A 17276-nucleotide genomic window follows, 5' to 3' on the forward strand; every position below is an offset into this window, starting at 1 on the left:
AAAGTAGTACTCCGTTTCATTTGAAAGACCACGCTTGTTTGGACCGGGAAATTCAAGGATTTCAGGCAACTTCTTGAAACGGGCCAGACTTCTTCTAGACGACAAGAAACCGAGAGAAACTCCAAACGAGTTTCCGAGCGAATCGTCAAAAGGGAGGAACGCCACGAACTTCATGTGGCGCCATTCTCCTGCCGCTGGGAATGTTCGTCACGAGAATCGTATAACAGATAATGAGCACGCGATTTATTCCCTCTCCATCATTGGAAGAACGGATGGATGGCCGGAGGTGGCAGCAGGCTGCCCAGCAGCTTCCCGGCTTGAGAAACGGGGTTTTGAGCAGCAGCAGCTGGTTTGCAAGACCCCCACGAACGAATTCGCACCATTTCGGGCAGATAACAATTCTTTTGCCTCCCGTCTTGGTTCCTGGATCACCCTGAAGAGAAGAAAACTAGTGAGTGATTCCCCAAAAGGCATCTTAGAAAGTGCAAAAGGAAGTGTTGCCATTGAGGCAGAGGATTAAACAAAGAGCAAACCTGCAAGTGCAATGAACATGCTGCGTGGTGTCCTTTTTGTCTTGCTTGTGCTGGATATGGTTGAGGCTAAATGTTGCTACGTGCACTCGATTGGAAGGCATGGGTAGACATAATGATATCCCTTTGTTAGACCCTGCGTCATGCTTGGTTAATTAGCTACTCAAGCGGAGTAACTTCGACCCGACTATGGCTAACCCAGAGCTGATCGTTTGCTCACTAATTTCTGAATGTTGATTAGTCTCTCTGTAAAATCATTTAGCATTGCGAACCAACCTATGATTGAGATGGTTAGGTGGACAGTGGTATCCGCAACCCATCAGGGTTCAAATCCTGATGCTCGCATTATTTCTGAATTTATTTCAGGATTTCTGGCGATGCGCTTTCAGTGGGAGGAGACGTTTCCGTCGACGACGAGGCGCCTACGTGACTTTGTAAATCTCAAGATGATATGCCGGCTCAATCTCTCGGAGGTGCTCATAGGGGTAGGGTGTGCGTGTGTGCGTTCATAGGAGTGAGTGTATGCGCGTGTATATGAGCGCTTGTGTCTGTACTGATGCTAAAAAAAGCATTTAGCATTCATGAATATTAAGTTATCGCGCAGTTTTGTACGAGTGAGCACGCTTCAACAAACTTTGCATATGTAAGGACGTTAATATGAGGGCTGTCTCAGTGCTTCATCTTGTACTGAGACCGCCCTCATATTAAGGACGTTAATCATGACATCTAAGTTAAATGTGGCACCCTATTTAATAAGGAAATACGAGAGTTGTCATATTTTAATTTAGATGTATCTCTTAGCACCAAAACCAAGACAACTCATACTTTTCCGCTCACAAAATGGATGCATCAATCTCAAACCTTGAAATTGACATATACTCCAATGAATATGTATCACATAATGAGTACAAAACAAATTAAATGAGATTTTTTTTAATATGATACAATTTGGAGGAGCTATATCTAAATTCTACATATTTAATGCATTTGATATAGCTTTACTCCAATGAATATGTATTTATATAAGCTCCGACAATGAATTATATTTATATCATATGCTTCAATTATGGATTAAACATGTATTTATATATAGCAAAAATACCAACTGAAACCTGGGTCTAGGCGCACCCTAATTGAACAAAGTATTTTTTAAATATAAAAAATGTCAAGCAATTCCAAAAAAATGTAACAAATATGATCTACTGTTATACCCACATGTAAAGTTTTGCCAAGAAATGACTTTAGTGTTCTTCTATGCGGAAAAAAACCGGTTCTATATAAAAACTACCATTCAAGTTTGTTGAAGTTACTACATATTTGTTTTGCCTAGAAGAACACCCAAGTTATTTCTTTGTGAAACTTCAAAAGTAAGTAGAAAATTAGACCATGTTCATCACAAAAGGGTTTCATAATTGCTTGGGTTTGTTTGATATCTTTTAGAATTAAAATGCTATATATACAGTGCGCCTAGAACTAATGAATCATATCTTATGTAGTATATTTTTTTGCGGGCACTAATGTTGCATATCATAGGAAATCAGGAACCAAATATGTATTTAGATATATTATATATTATTATAGTAAATGCATTGGGAGGGCCATGACGGCAGGAATGGAGCATATCTTTCCGAATTTTTACAAATTTGAAAACACGTTTGTCATAAAAATGTTGGATGCCTTTGTCTTTGACATTATCACCCCTTGATTCGACCCGGTGTGCCATATGTTGCTGATTTCATTATCACGCACATACTCCATGTCAAAAGAATGATCAAATGTGCAACCATGCATGTACCCGTTGCGTACTCATTTCGGCACACCATGCACCAAACTAGATGCCCCCCACTCCAAAACAGCTCTATATATACACAAGACATGCCGGGCCGACCCAAGCCACACCCTTCATCATACCTGTCTCGGAGCCAAACACGACAGAGCCACCACGCGCCTCCCCTCCCGGCACGCACCAAGCAGAGCAGAGCAGCCGCCGGCGAAGAGGAGAGGAAGGCGGCAATGGGGAACAGCCTGCGGTGCTGCCTGGCGTGCATGCTCCCCTGCGGCGCGCTCGACGTCGTCCGCGTGGTGCACCTCAGCGGCCACGTCGACGAGTTCACCTGCCCGCTCATCGCCTCCGACGTGCTGGCCGCGCACCCCAGCCACGCGCTGACCGCCGCGGGCTCCGCCGGCGCCGCCAGGAGGATCGTCATCGTGTCGCCCGACTCCGAGCTCAAGCGCGGCCGCATCTACTTCCTCATCCCCACGGCGTGCTCCGCGCCGGCGGCCGAGCTGAAGCGGCCCAAGCAGCAGCAGCAGCAGCAGGGCCACGGCGCCTGCCAGTCCAAGACGAAGAGGCGCCACGGCCACGGCCACCGCAAGGGCGGCACGGCGGTGGCCGCCGCGGCGAGCACGGCGGAGCAGGACAACTACCTGCGGGAGCTCCTGTCCGAGAAGCGGGAGTCGGGCCACCGGCGGCGGCGCAGCAGCAGCGCCCGCGCCGGCGTGTGGCGGCCGCGGCTCGAGAGCATAGCGGAAGAGCCCTCCGACTAGCAAGTAGACTGATTTGCCATTTCTTTTGCCTCTCTTCTGCTTTCGTTTTCGATCTTCCGCTGTGAATATGATTGATCGATTGCTGAGGAGCGTTTTGTCTCTCCGTCAAGCTTAATCTCCTTAATCCTGATGCAAAGTGTAAGGATGCTCATTCATTTAGGCTCCGAAGTCGACTGGGAAAAGAAAAGATCGCAAGATCTAAAGTTTGTACAAACAGAATTTGGTCTGGGTTCGTTGATTTGTTTATTCACGCGCTGTTCCATACTGTTTACACTTGTTTGTTTTGGGTGCTGGGCTAGTGACCCAACAGGGTCTAAAACAGATTTACTCTGAAGAACTAGCTGCCCAACTCGACACCACGCCGAGAGAGATCCGACCGTCGGGCGCCGCTCGAAGGCTCCTGGACGGGACGATGCTCGGACTCGACATAACGACAAGAGCAACGGCAGACAAACCTCGACATGGCCCTACAACGCTAAACAGGGTACTCGGCCCTCTTTCCGACTCGAGCACTATTTTGACATACAAATTCAATAAAATTCTAGCTGCAGTTTGATTTCACCGAGATCTCAAATTGTATTTATTAATTATTATACTTGCAATGTGAGATACAATTCACTCAAAACCGATGTTATATTCCACACATATTTCGGATATATTTTCACACCATCGCATTGTATTCCATGTTCAGTTCACACAATTTTAGAAACATTGCAGAGACGTTTCACTCATATTTCACACGCGATTCCAATCCATTTTCATTGCAATACACAAATGTTTCACACATGCTGAACAAATTTGAACTAAAACCATGACACTCATTTTGAGACGGAGGGAGTACTTCAAAATATGTCGATCCATTCGAATATCATAACCATTCCAGGAATATTTCATACACATTTAACGAAAATTCAAACACATAATAACGTTCAAATAAGTTCGAAGCACATGCTCCGGTGCAACTTTAGAAAGGTTTTACATAACTAGAGGACCATTCCACAACAATTTTAAAAATTGCCAGTAAAAAACTATGCTTGTAATGCCACTATTACACAATAATTTTAGTTTTTTGAGTTTTACCAAGAACTAAAATAAGTCAAAATATCAAATTGGTTTTGTTCTACTCCTTACAGGGGGGAAACCCCCGCAACTCAACCAAACAAAGTTTATTAAAGGTGTACAAGAGTCTAAACTAGAAAACAGAAACAGATACAATATGTTCCAAGCACATGCTCCGGTGCAACTTTAGAAAAGTTTTGCATAACTAGAAGACCATTCCACAAAATAAAAATAAAAATTGCAATTAAAAAGCTATACTTTTAATGCAACTATTACACAATAATTTTAGTTTTTTCAGTTTTACCAAGAACTAAAATAAGTAAAAATATCTGTTTGGTTTTGTTTTACTCCTTACCGTGGGGAAAACCCCCACAACTCAACCAGAACAAACTTTCTTAAAGGTGTACAAGTGTCTAAACTAGAAAACAAAAACAGACAAAATATCAAACTGGTATTGTAATGCAATTTTTGGATAAATACAACTCCAATGCATATTTTCATACAACTTTAGCTGTGATTAAATAAATTTGATTTTAAGTCACAATTTAGTTGTTTCCAATTAATATTCATTAAATTTAAATTATCTTTCACTCAAGCCCAACCACGATTCACTAAGTTTGAAATACATTTCAACAAAGTTTCAGCAATGGTTCATGAACTATAGTTGAATTCCTTAGATAATTTTTGTGAAACTAAAATTGCATTAACAATTTTATCCAAATTCAGTCACGTTTCATATGATTTTACTACCGTTTGAACAAATTTCAATAACATCCCAGCCTTATTCGACACAAGTTACCCTCATATTCCAATCTAGTTTTACAATCATTCTAAGTGTAGTTCGACAAACATTTCAATCATTATTTAACATTAAAAAAATCCTTTTGACTAATTTCTCACACAAATTTCAGAAAACCCATTTTTGTGGTGGATGCATCAATAGGTGATATTGCATGCATGTAGTTGCAGTAGGCATCGCGAGCAAGTATAGTACTTGCCGGACTTAGTTTGGTGTCCTAATAGTCCATGACGATGGCGTGAACTTGCACCTTCTATTTCTTCAGGCATTGGAGGTCGGGTTCGAACTTGTTGCAACAATGCTAGGAGAGACCCTATGCACGACGATAATTGCGCAATTGGTGATCGTGTCACAAACCTCTTTGGGTGGGTCGTGCAGCAGGCGATACTAGCTCCCCACGTGCGATTGGCACCTCGCCCAATGACACATCATTCCTTTGAACACCGCTCAACTTAGAATCCAACTACACATCATGATGAATTGAAGACAGTTGAGTGGCTTGGTCAATGGTTATTGGCACATCCGCACATGCGACTCCACGGGAGCACGGATCTCTGGCTTGACGCCACAGAGGAAATGCGACAACAAGAAGTGGTCATCGTAGCCACCTCAAACAATAATTCCTCAAATTGCTTACAATATTCATCCATAGTCACGTTGTTTGAAATGAAACATCACATTCATTTGCTTGTGAGTAGTGTTAGAACCGAACTTGTGCACACATGCAACTCCAAGGTCTCATCTGTGGCTTTGTACGTTTGGAGCGAGAGAGCAACCTTCCCATCTAGACACAAGCCAAAGAGATGGGTGTATGTTGAAGACACAAAAATAATCGAATCACGTGTCCCTCTACACATGTGGTTGCTTGTCATCCAAGTAAGGGAAGTATAATACATCGCCATTCAAGTTGTGTCATTCTGCTCCATTTTACCTCTGTCACACGATGAACCCCACCTCCATCACATAGAGACAATACACCACTGTGAAAACCCTCATCGAGACCCTACACGGTTGGTTAGGCCCATGGTGTGTTGCAATGCTAGTTGGGCACCTCATGCAAATCCTGCAACCCCTTCCCCATCACAGGGCGAATGTTAGGATCAAGATAATTAATCCTTCATGTTGGATCACTCCAGCCACATATTCATAAGCTCGCCCACTACGCCGCCAAGTCATGGAAGTGGTGTGCAACCCCATCATGGGATGGCTTCTCTGGATGACATGTGCGATGAGAGCTAAGTTATTTCTATGCAATGTTGGTGTTGTCCACCTACGACTACAAATGCTCGAAGTCATCTAAGAATTGCAACATTTCCTCTTTGGTAAGTGTTGTGGCCTCACACACCTTCAACAATTGGGTCTATAGTGATGGTTTGGGGGGGCACCATGCAAACGAACAGACAAAGAGTGAGGAATTACTAGATCTGAGCTTCTCAGGTGTGATTGTATGGTCCGCATGCTTGAAATGCATGAAAGGTTATATACAAACATTATAACATATCACATAGCTGTTGGGGAACGTAGTAATTTCAAAAAATTTCCTACGCACACGCAAGATCATGGTGATGCATAGCAACGAGAGGGGAGAGTGTTGTCCACGTACCCTCGTAGACAGAAAGCGGAAGCGTTAGAACAACGTGGTTGATGTAGTCGTACGTCTTCACGGCCCGACCGATCAAGCACCGAAACTACGGCACCTTCGAGTTCTAGCACACGTTCAGCTCGATGACGATCCCCGGACTCCGATCCAGCAGGGTGTCGGGGAAGAGTTCCGCCAGCACGACGGCGTGGTGACAATCTTGATGTTCTACCATCGCAGGGCTTCGCCTAAGCACCGCTACAATATTATCGAGGACTATGGTGGAGGGGGGCACCGCACACGACTAAGAGATCAAGAGATCAATTGTTGTGTCTAGAGGTGCCCCCTGCCCCCGTATATAAAGGAGCCAAGGGGGAGGGGGCGGTCGGCCAAGGAGGGCGCGCCAAGGGGGAGTCCTACTCCCACCGGGAGTAGGACTCCCTTCTTTCCTAGTTGGAGAAGGAGAAGGGGGGAAGGAGGAGGGAGAGGGGAAGGAAAGGGGGGGGGGGCGCCGCCCCCCTCTCCTTGTCCTATTCGGACTAGGGGGGAGGGGGCACGGCCAGCCCTTGCCTCCACTCTTCCTCTCCACTAGGGCCCATGTAGGCCCATTAAGCCCCCTGGGGGGTTCCGGTAACCTCCTGGTACTCCGGTAAAATCCCAATTTCACCCGGAACAATTCCGATATCCGAATATAGGCTTACAATATATCAATCTTCATGTCTCGATCATTTCGAGACTCCTCGTCATGTCTGTAATCTTGTTCGGGACTCCGAACAAACTTCAGTGCATCAAAACTCATAAACTCATAATATAACTGTCATCAAAACCTTAAGCGTGCGGACCCTACGGGTTCGAGAACTATGTAGACATGACCTAGAACTGTTTCAGGTCAATAACTAATAGCGGAACTTGGATGCTCATATTGGCTCCTACATATTCTACGAAGATCTTTATCGGTCAAACCGCATAACAGCATACGTTGTTCCCTTTGTCATCGGTATGTTACTTGCCCGAGATTCGATCGTCGGTATCCAATACCTAGTTCAATCTTGTTACCGGCAAGTCTCTTTACTCGTTACGTAATGCATCATTCCGTAACTAACTCATTTGTTACATTGCTTGCAAGGTTTATAGTGATGTGCATTACCGAGAGGGCCTAGAGATACCTCTCCGGCGACCGGAGTGACAAAACCTAATCTCGAAATACGCCAACTCAACATGTACCTTTGGAGACACCTGTAGAGCTCCTTTATAATCACCCAGTTATGTTGTGACGTTTGGTAGCACACAAAGTGTTCCTCCGATAAACGGGAGTTGCATAATCTCATAGTTATAGGAACTTGTATAAGTCATGAAGAAAGCAATAGCAACATACTAAACGATTAAGTGCTAAGCTAACGGAATGGGTCAAGTCAATCACATCATTCTCCTAATGATGTGATCCCGTTAATCGAGTGACAACACATGTCTATGGTTAGGAAACATAACCATCTTTGATTAATGAGCTAATCAAGTAGAGGCATACTAGTGACATTAAGTTTGTCTATGTATTCACACATGTATCATGTTTCTGGTAAATACAATTATAGCATGAATAATAAACATTTATCATGATATGAGGAAATAAATAATAACTTTATTATTGCCTCTAGGGCATATTTCCTTTAGTCTCCCACTTGCACTAGAGTCAATAATCTAGATTACACAGTAATGATTCTAACACCCATGGAGTCTTGGTGCTGATCATGTTTTGCTCGTGGAAGAGGCTTAGTCAACGGGTCTGCAACATTCAGATCCGTATGTATCTTGCAAATCTCTATGTCTCCCACTTGGACTTGGTCCCGGATGGAATAGAAGCGTCTCTTGATGTGCTTGGTCCTCTTGTGAAATCTGGATTCCTTTGCCAAGGCAATTGCACCAGTATTGTCACAGAAGATCTTCATTGGTCCCGATGCACTAGGTATGACACCTAGATCGGAAATGAACTCTTTCATCCAGACTCCTTCATTTGCTGCTTCCGAAGCAGCTATGTACTTCGCTTCGCACGTAGATCCTGCCACGACGCTTTGTTTAGAACTGACAACTCCACCGTTCAATATAAAAACGTGTCCGGTTTGTGATTTAGAATCGTCCGGATCAGTGTCAAAGCTTGCATCGACGTAACCATTTACGACTAGGTCTTTGTCACCTCCATAAACGAGAAACATATCCTTAGTCCTTTTCAGGTATTTCAGGATATTCTTGACCGTTGTCCAGTGATCCACTCCTGGATTACTTTGGTACCTGTCGGTGTCAAAATCGGCGGATCTCGGGTAGGGGGTCCCGAACTGTGCGTCTAGGCGGATGGTAACAGGAGACAAGGGACACGATGTTTTTACCCAGGTTCGGGCCCTCTCGATGGAGGTAAAACCCTACTCCTGCTTGATTGATATTGATGATATGGGTAGTACAAGAGTGGATCTACCACGAGATCAAGGAGGCTAAACCCTAGAAGCTAGCCTATGGTATGGTTGTTGTTTGTTGTTGTTGTTGTTGTTGTTGTTGTTGTTGTTGTTGTTGTGTCCTATGGACTAAAACCCTCCGGTTTATATAGACACCGGAGAGGGCTAGGGTTACACAGAGTCGGTTACAATGGTAGGAGATCTACATATCCGTATTGCCAAGCTTGCCTTCCACGCCAAGGGAAGTCCCATCCGGACACGGGACGAAGTCTTTAATCTTGTATCTTCGTAGTCTTGGAGTCCGACCGATGATGACAGTTCGGCTATCTAGACACCCCCTAGTCCAGGACTCCCTCAGTAGCCCCTGAACTAGGCTTCAATGATGACGAGTCCAGCGCGCATATTGTCTTCGGCATTGCAAGGCGGGTTCCTCCTCCGAATAATTCATAGAAGATTGTGAACACCAGGATAGTGTCCGGCTCTGCAAAATAAATTCCACATACCACCGTAGAGAGAATAATATTTACACAAGTTCAATCTGCTGACGTATTTCGTGGCGTGACGTTACCCACCTCCAAGCTTTTACGAATCGTTTTTATTATACCACCTCAGCGCATTTAGCGAAGCGATTTCCTTGGCACGTCTTGTCGAAGTAGAGATCATGTTCCCCTTATTCCGGGATTCCCATCAATACGGATGTGGGTAACCCAACCGCGCCATTGATAGCGGCGCTTGGGAGATAAGCGAGTTTTACTAGGCTGGTGGGGACGCATAGTTTCGTCCGCCCATATATAAGGGGATAAGGATCCACCTTTTTTACCTACGCCTTCTTCCTCCTTTGCTTATCCATCTCCGCGCACTCGAGCTCCAGCGCCCAAGTCCGCACATCTCACCTCGACCTTCTCCAGCCATGTCCTGAGCGGGAGGCAAGTGGATGGCCTCCTCCGTCACGGAGGGGCACATCAAGAAGTTGCGCGACGCCGGATATCTATCCAGCGACATCGCGCACCGGCTCCCCGACGAGGGGCAGCTCATCCCCACCCGTGGGCCCCATGAGAGGGTGGTATTCCTTCCCCATTTCCTTCGCGGACTGGGCTTCCCGCTCCATCCTTTTTTCCGGGGGCTCATGTTCTACTACGGCCTGGATTTCCACGATCTGGCCCCAAATTTTATCCTCAATATCTCGACGTTTATCGTCGTGTGCGAGGCCTTCCTCTGCATCCAGCCCCACTTCGGCTTGTGGCTAAAGACCTTCAATGTCAAGCCGAAGGTTGTGAAGGGCAGTCAAGCAGAGTGCGGAGGTGCCATGGTGGGCAAAATGCCCAACGTCACTTGGCTCGAGGGCGCCTTCGTGGAATCCATCAAAGGGTGGCAATCGGGGTGGTTCTACATCACCGATCTGCGTGACCCTAAATGGGCAACGGCCCCCGAATTCAGATCTGGCATCCCCATGCAGCTCACCTCCTGGAAAGAGAAGGGCTTGCTATGGGGTAGTTCGGAGGAGCTGACCGGACTCCAGTCCTGTCTCCAAACCCTGGTGAACAAGAAGCTCAAGCTTGTCAATGTGATCCAGGTCATGCTCGTCCGCTGGATTCTCCCCTGCCAGCAACGGGACTTTAATTTGTGGGAGTTCAATCCGGCACAGCACCAGACTTTGAGCGGGCTCTTTGACACTACGTACAAAGATGCCTGGAGGGTGCTGTTCAAGGGCGCTGAAGCCCCCGCATCCGCTACCGAAGACCGCGGATTCAGCTCGCAGCGTCCAGCTGACGAGGTAAGCTATGTTATCCTTTACGGGACACTTGCTTTTCATGTTTTGACTTCACGCGGGATCTAAACTCCCAATACCTTTAACAGGCCTGGCACACGACGTCCGGACAGGTTAACTGTCCGGATCCTCTTCCAGAAGACCCAGCGGATGCCCGTTTGACAGGGCTGTTGGTCCCGACACTTTACGTGGTGCCGGAGAAGAAGGCCAAGAAGAAGGCCACGGGAACCCGAAGGAGTTCCCGGCGTCAGGTGGTATCGGACTCATCGTTTGATGACTCCGAGGTGGACTCCTCCCAGGAGGACGAGGAGGAGAAGAAAGATGACTCTCCCCCAGCGGGGGGAGAGAAGAAGAGGAAGGCCTCCCCAACAAGGGAGGCCGAAGGGTCCAAGAAGGGGAGGACCCTTCACCCGGACTGTTTCGCCAACGTCGGCGAAGGCGACGAGGAGTGGCCCTCAAGGGCCAAGCCCCTGGCGAGATCGTGAGTATCCGGACTCCTAGTCGATTTATAATTTGTCGCATGGTGTCCTTCTAATGCTGCATACAACCCTGCAGTCCGCCCAAGGACGATCTTCCCGCTTCGTCGAGCGGGTCCTTGGGCACGTCGGATATGGATTCCCTTTCGACCGCCTCCACCCCCCGTGACGCTGACGACACCGAAGTGGGATCTCGGGAAGGGACCCACCAGGAGGAGGAGGCCCCGGAGGTGCCGCAGGGCAACCTCCTAGACTTTGCATCGGACTCCGTACCGGAACCTGCAGTGGTTCCGGAGTCCGGCGGGCGGCCCCTTCGTAAGAAGGGCAAGACCGTGACGCCGGCGGCCTCCGTCCAACCGGAGGCGCCGGATAACTTGCTGGAGGCGCTTAACGGCGCTTCCATCAAAGAAGAGCACCGCACTGTCATGAGTGCGGTGATTCAGAAGGTTCAGCTCGCCAAGAGTGGACTGACCGAAGCCTGCAGCAGCCTTCTAACAGGCTTTGAGGTAAGAAGTTTAATATGTGTAAAATAGTACCGCATTGTAAGTGCATCTAGTGCCCCTTAGTGATTTTGGTGTATTGAAGACTTATAGGTTAAGGGACTAATGCGTTTGTGAGTGTACACAGGTCTATAAGTCTATGAGGAGTTTGATATTTACAGAGAAAGTCGACCCCTAAAAATGAAGTTCTTCAACTGAAGACTTTGATATTCTGAAGACTTTCTGAAGACTTTGAAAGTGAAGAAATTGGTGTGACCTTGAAGACTTGGTATTCATTTGTGGAACATGAAGCGTGAAGACTTTTGTTTTCGTAGTTTCATTTTCTCTTTCTTGAGTCATAGGAAACACCGTACTGTTAAAGGGGGTCGAGGAAATACTAAGGAAAAATTTCCATGTGATGCTCAACTCAAAATCCTACACCTACCAATCCCTTCGAGTGAAGCCTTTGGAAATTGCATACAGTTCAGTCACTTTCTTCAGTGACAGAGACGAAGTTCTTCTGGTCGCTGATGAATTTGTTCTGACTGAGGAGTTAGGAATTCGCTAGTGCGAATTGCCTACACAGTGAGGAACATGATAGCCCCGAGGAATTTGAGAGTCAAATTTCCGCCCGTTGCTATGCTGCGCGCCAGCTGTCCCAAAATATCTTATCCACCTAATGGTCATATCATTGAAGGGCATTTATGTCTTATCATGTCGGGCTGCTCCCTAGGCTATAAATAGCCGCCCCCTACAACCACTAGCTGGTTGGCTGCTCCGAGAGAAACTTGACACTTGTCATTTGAGAGCAACCCATCCTCCGAGGACTTTGAGCAAAAATCATCAAGTGAGGAAAACCCAAAACCAAACCCCTACAAACCCAAAGTGATTGAGCATCACTAAAGAAATTGATCCTGCATGGATCCGACGCTTGTTACCTTTGAAGACTGTGCTTCTTCCAGACGGTTAGGCGTCAAGGTCTAGAGCATCCAAGAGGAATTGTGGATCGCTGAGTGACCAAGTCTGTGAAGGTTTGGAAGTCGCCTGAAGACTTACCACGAGTGATTGGACGAGGTCTGCGTGACCTTAGTTCAAGGAGAATACGGTGAGGACTGGGTGTCCTGAGCTGCATGCTCAGCGACTGGGTGTCCAGGACTGCGTGTCCTCGAGTTTAAATACTCAGCCGCTCCAACCAGACGTACAACTGAGACAGCAGTTGGAACTGGACTACCAAATCATTGTCTTCACCAACCTAACTGGTTCTATTTCCTCAACCCTTTCATTTCCTCATTACTGTGTTGAGTGTTTGTTCATATCTGTGTTTGAAGACTTTGACTGAAGACTTTCTCAATTTCCTCCGGTCAATTTCTTCAGTCTGTTTGTCTTCATCTTGTGTTATCCTGTGATTATGCTTTCTGTACTCTGTGCTAGTCTTCATTTCATCATGATGACCATGCTTGTATTCTGTTATGCTTACTTCTGAGTACTTATTCCGCTGCTAATAGTTCTTTGCTAAGGAATTTCCTCACCGGCAAATTCCTCAGTGAAGAATTCATAAAAATCGCCTATTCACCCCCCCTCTAGTCGATATAACGCACTTTCAATTGGTATCAGAGCAAGGTACTCCCTTGTTCTGTGTGATTTTGGTTTAACCGCCTGGAGTTTTAGTTATGTCAACCGCAGGTATGAAGAAAGTGACATGCCCTATCTTTGACGGTCATGATTATCCCAAGTGGAAGGCCATGATGAGGAAGCGCCTCATGGCAATGAACAGTGAGCTGTGGACCGTCACTGAGATTGGTCTTACTGATCTGTGCAAGATGGCGGACGCTGATGATATTCGCAAGTACACTCGACTTGACTTCTTGGCAAAGGATATCATCTGTTCCTGCCTATCCAGAGATGAATTCAGGCGCATTATGCATCTTTGCAATGCAAAGCTTATCTGGGACCGAATCTTTGATGTCTATGAAGGTCATCGAACCCGTCATGATCCCTGGTTTGAGGACTTCAATGAATCTCTCAAAATGATGACTTTCGAGCCAGAATCATCATCTTCTGCATCATGTCTCATGGCAAAGGGTAACGAGGTAACCGAATGCTCCTCATCCGAGTTTTGTGACGATGAATCTGATGATGATGGATCTGATGATGATATTGAATCTAATTATACCAAACTTATTTGCCTTTCCACTAAACAACAAACGGCTTTGGAACAAGTTCAAAACATGCTAGACAAAAGTGATGATATGTTGGGTGAAGAAATGGATCGCACTAAAGCCTTGACTGAAAATCTTCAGAGACTTCAGTCTAGGTGTGATAATCTTCAAAGTCATCATAACACTCTCTTATCTGATCATGAGAAACTTTCTTATGAATTTCTTCAAAGAAAGCAAGATCTTGAGAAGCTAAGAGTGAGTTATGAAGATCTTCAGAAGGAGCGCGATTCATTACTAGCTCAACAAATCAGCGCTTCTCAGGAAGAATTTGTTCCTCCATGCTTAAAGGGCATTGAACGTGAATCTGCTAATTCTTCACCTGAATGTTCAAATGCTTCAACTGTTACAAATTCTTCACCTACCTCTGCTATCACTAATTCCTCATCTGAGGACATTGCTAGTATCACTAACGATGCAGGGCTGAAGGAATTGTACATGACAGGCATGTACAAAAGCCTCAAAGGGCATCAGACTCTTTGTGATGTGCTTAAAAAGCAGATCCTCAACAGAAACCCTAGGAAAGAGGGTATCGCCTGTCAGAGGAAACTTAATGCTGATGGAACATATTGGAAGCCTGAGCAGTACCCCAAAACCTCATGGGTTGCTGCAAAGGGACCTCCAGTTGATCCATCTAACTTATCTGGCTTTACATGTGAATCTCCTCATCCTTCTGATGAGTCATTTGACTCCAACTATAAACTGTTCAAAAATCAGAATGGTGAAGTATTTGCTAGATATGTTGGCACTAACTGCAGGAACGGTGCTCCTATGAAGAAAATCTAGGTTCCCAAGAAGTGCCTTGAAAGTCTTCAGGTGAATGTCCTCATGACACCACCAGTGAAGAACAGGAACCTCAGATCAAATTCTTCATATGGATCAAATTCCTCAAATGGATCAAAGTCCTCATATGATTGTGATCGTGCTAACAACTCTGTTTCACAGGGTAGAGCTAAGGGCTATGAATATGTGCATTATTCTTCAAACCATTATGTTCATAAGTCCTCGAAGAATTTCTCTGCTTATTCATATGCTTACCCTAACCCCTCTTATGTGAAACGAAATGGTTTGGCTTCTATGCCACCATTCTCATATGGTGCTCGCAGAGTGATGAAATCTTTGCCACCCCTTCAGATGTGGGTGGTGAAGAAAAGGAACTAATCTCTTCTGCAGGGTCAGGTCTCCAGACGTGCCTTAACGTCTGAAGAATTTGCTGGGGACCTGACAAAATTGCCTGAAAGGACGCAGGCGAATCATGATGAAATGAACTTTCATTTCACACGTCCTCCTACTGCTATATCTATTTACTGCTTGATGAAATTCATCTGATGAACTTGATATCATATTCTTCACTGATGAAGCATATGAGATTGTAAGTTACACTAATTCATCTGCAGGATGATCAACCCAAAACCACTGAATGGGTCCTCGATAGTGGATGTACAAATCACATGACTGGTGACAAGAATCTTTTGATGGATGCTCTCTTATCACCGTCACAGCTGAAGCATATCATCTTTGCTGACAAAGGCAAAAGTCAGGTATTGGGTCTTGGTAAGGTTGCGATCTCTAAGGATAAACACATGGACAAAGTCATGCTTGTTGAGTCCTTAGGATACAACCTCATGTCAGTCTCAATGCTTTGTGATCTTGACATGGTTGTTGTCTTTGGCAAGTATCGCTGTGTTGTGATTATGGAAGCTGACAATTCCAAAGTCTTCGAAGGCTTTAGGAGAGGAGATTTGTATATTGTTGATTTCTCTACAGGACCACAACCAGCCGTGTGTCTACTTGCAAAAGCTTCAGAAGGCTGGCTATGGCATTGACGACTTGGTCACGCAGGCATGAGGAATTTGCACATGCTTGCGAAGAAGAAGCATGTCATTGGCATTGAGAATGTCAAATTCCTCAAGGATCACTTATGCGGAGCCTGTGAAGCTGGAAAAATGACCAAGGCCAAGCATCCAGCAAAGACTATCATGACCACTACTCGTCCATTCAAATTGCTTCACATGGACCTCTTCGGACCTAATCATTACTCAGCAGTCACTAATGATGCATCTCTATATGGTTTTGTCATTGTTGATGGTTACTCTCGATATACATGGGTACACATTGTTACTTACAAACATGAAGTGCAAGAAGTCTTCAAACGTTTTTCCTCGAGGGCTTCAACCAACTTTGGTGTGAAGATCAAGCACATCAGAAGTGACAATGGAACTGAGTTCAAGAATTCCGGTCTTGATGACTATCTTGATGAACTTGGTATTACTCATGAGTTATCTGCTCCCTATACTCCTCAGCAAAATGGCGTCGTGGAGCGCAAGAACAGAACTCTTGTTGAGATGGCTCGCACTATGCTTGATGAATACAAAACGCCTCATCGTTTTTGGATTGATGCAATTGATACTGCGTGCCACATCATCAACAGAGTATATCTTCACAAATTCTTCAAGAAGACGGCCTATGAACTCCTCACTGACAAGAAACCCAATGTGAGTTATTTCAAAGTCTTCGGTGCTAAATGTTGGATTAGAGACCCTCACCACAATTCTAAATTTGCACCGAAAGCACATGAAGGTTTTATGCTTGGTTACGGAAAGGACTCACACACCTACAGAGTCTTCAACATTGTTCTTCACAAGATTGTTGACACTGTAGATGTGCGGTTCGATGAAACTAATGGCTCGCAAAGAGAGCACCTACCTTCTGTGTTAGATGAACCAGCACCTGAGGATTCTATCAAGTTCAAGGCAACTGAGGATGTCATTCCTACTGAAGAATCTGCTGAAGAATTCATTCCAGTTCATAAAGAACATCAAGCTGATGCACCTGAAGAAAATGCTAAGGAAAATGGTGCTGAAGAAAATGATCAAATTCCTCAGCGACAACCAGCTCATCCTCGCGTTGCAAAAGAAGTGCAAGTGGAGAAGATCATCGATGACATTAGAGCACCAGGTCCTCTCACACGCTCAAAAGCATCACATTTATCTAACTTTTGTGGGCACTATGCTTTTGTCTCTATCACAGAGCCCACTAAGGTACATGAAGCATTTCTGGAGCCGGAGTGGATTCAGGCTATGCAAGAAGAATTACATCAGTTTGAACTCAACAATGTCTGGGAACTGGTCAAACGTCCAGATCCTCGCAAGCATAATATCATTGGCACAAAGTGGATCTACCGCAACAAGCAAGATGAAAATGGCCTTGTGGTGAGGAATAAGGCACGACTGGTAGCTCAAGGCTACACACAGGTTGAAGGAATTGATTTCGATGAAACTTTTGCACCTGTTTCTAGACTTGAGGCTATTCGCATATTACTTGCTTATGCTAACCATAACAATATTATCTTACAACAAATGGATGTGAAAAGTGCATTCCT

General features: G+C 45.4%; 1 protein-coding gene across 1 annotated transcript; it reads left to right on the forward strand.

Moving 5' to 3' along the window:
* The first annotated feature begins 2466 nt into the window (after positions 1-2466).
* Positions 2467-3258, forward strand: LOC119308183. Its single transcript, XM_037584305.1, has one exon. The coding sequence runs from the start codon at positions 2544-2546 to the stop codon at positions 3075-3077; it is 534 nt and encodes a 177-aa protein (XP_037440202.1). The 5' UTR covers positions 2467-2543; the 3' UTR covers positions 3078-3258.
* Positions 3259-17276: the final 14018 nt, after the last annotated feature.

This window comes from Triticum dicoccoides, chromosome 1B, assembly GCF_002162155.2.
Source record: "Triticum dicoccoides isolate Atlit2015 ecotype Zavitan chromosome 1B, WEW_v2.0, whole genome shotgun sequence".
Taxonomy (NCBI): Eukaryota; Viridiplantae; Streptophyta; class Magnoliopsida; order Poales; family Poaceae; genus Triticum; species Triticum dicoccoides.

Bases quoted from the DNA above. Each gene is read 5' to 3' on its own strand.
- LOC119308183 (XM_037584305.1), top strand. From the start codon at position 2,544: ATGGGGAACAGCCTGCGGTGCTGCCTGGCGTGCATGCTCCCCTGCGGC.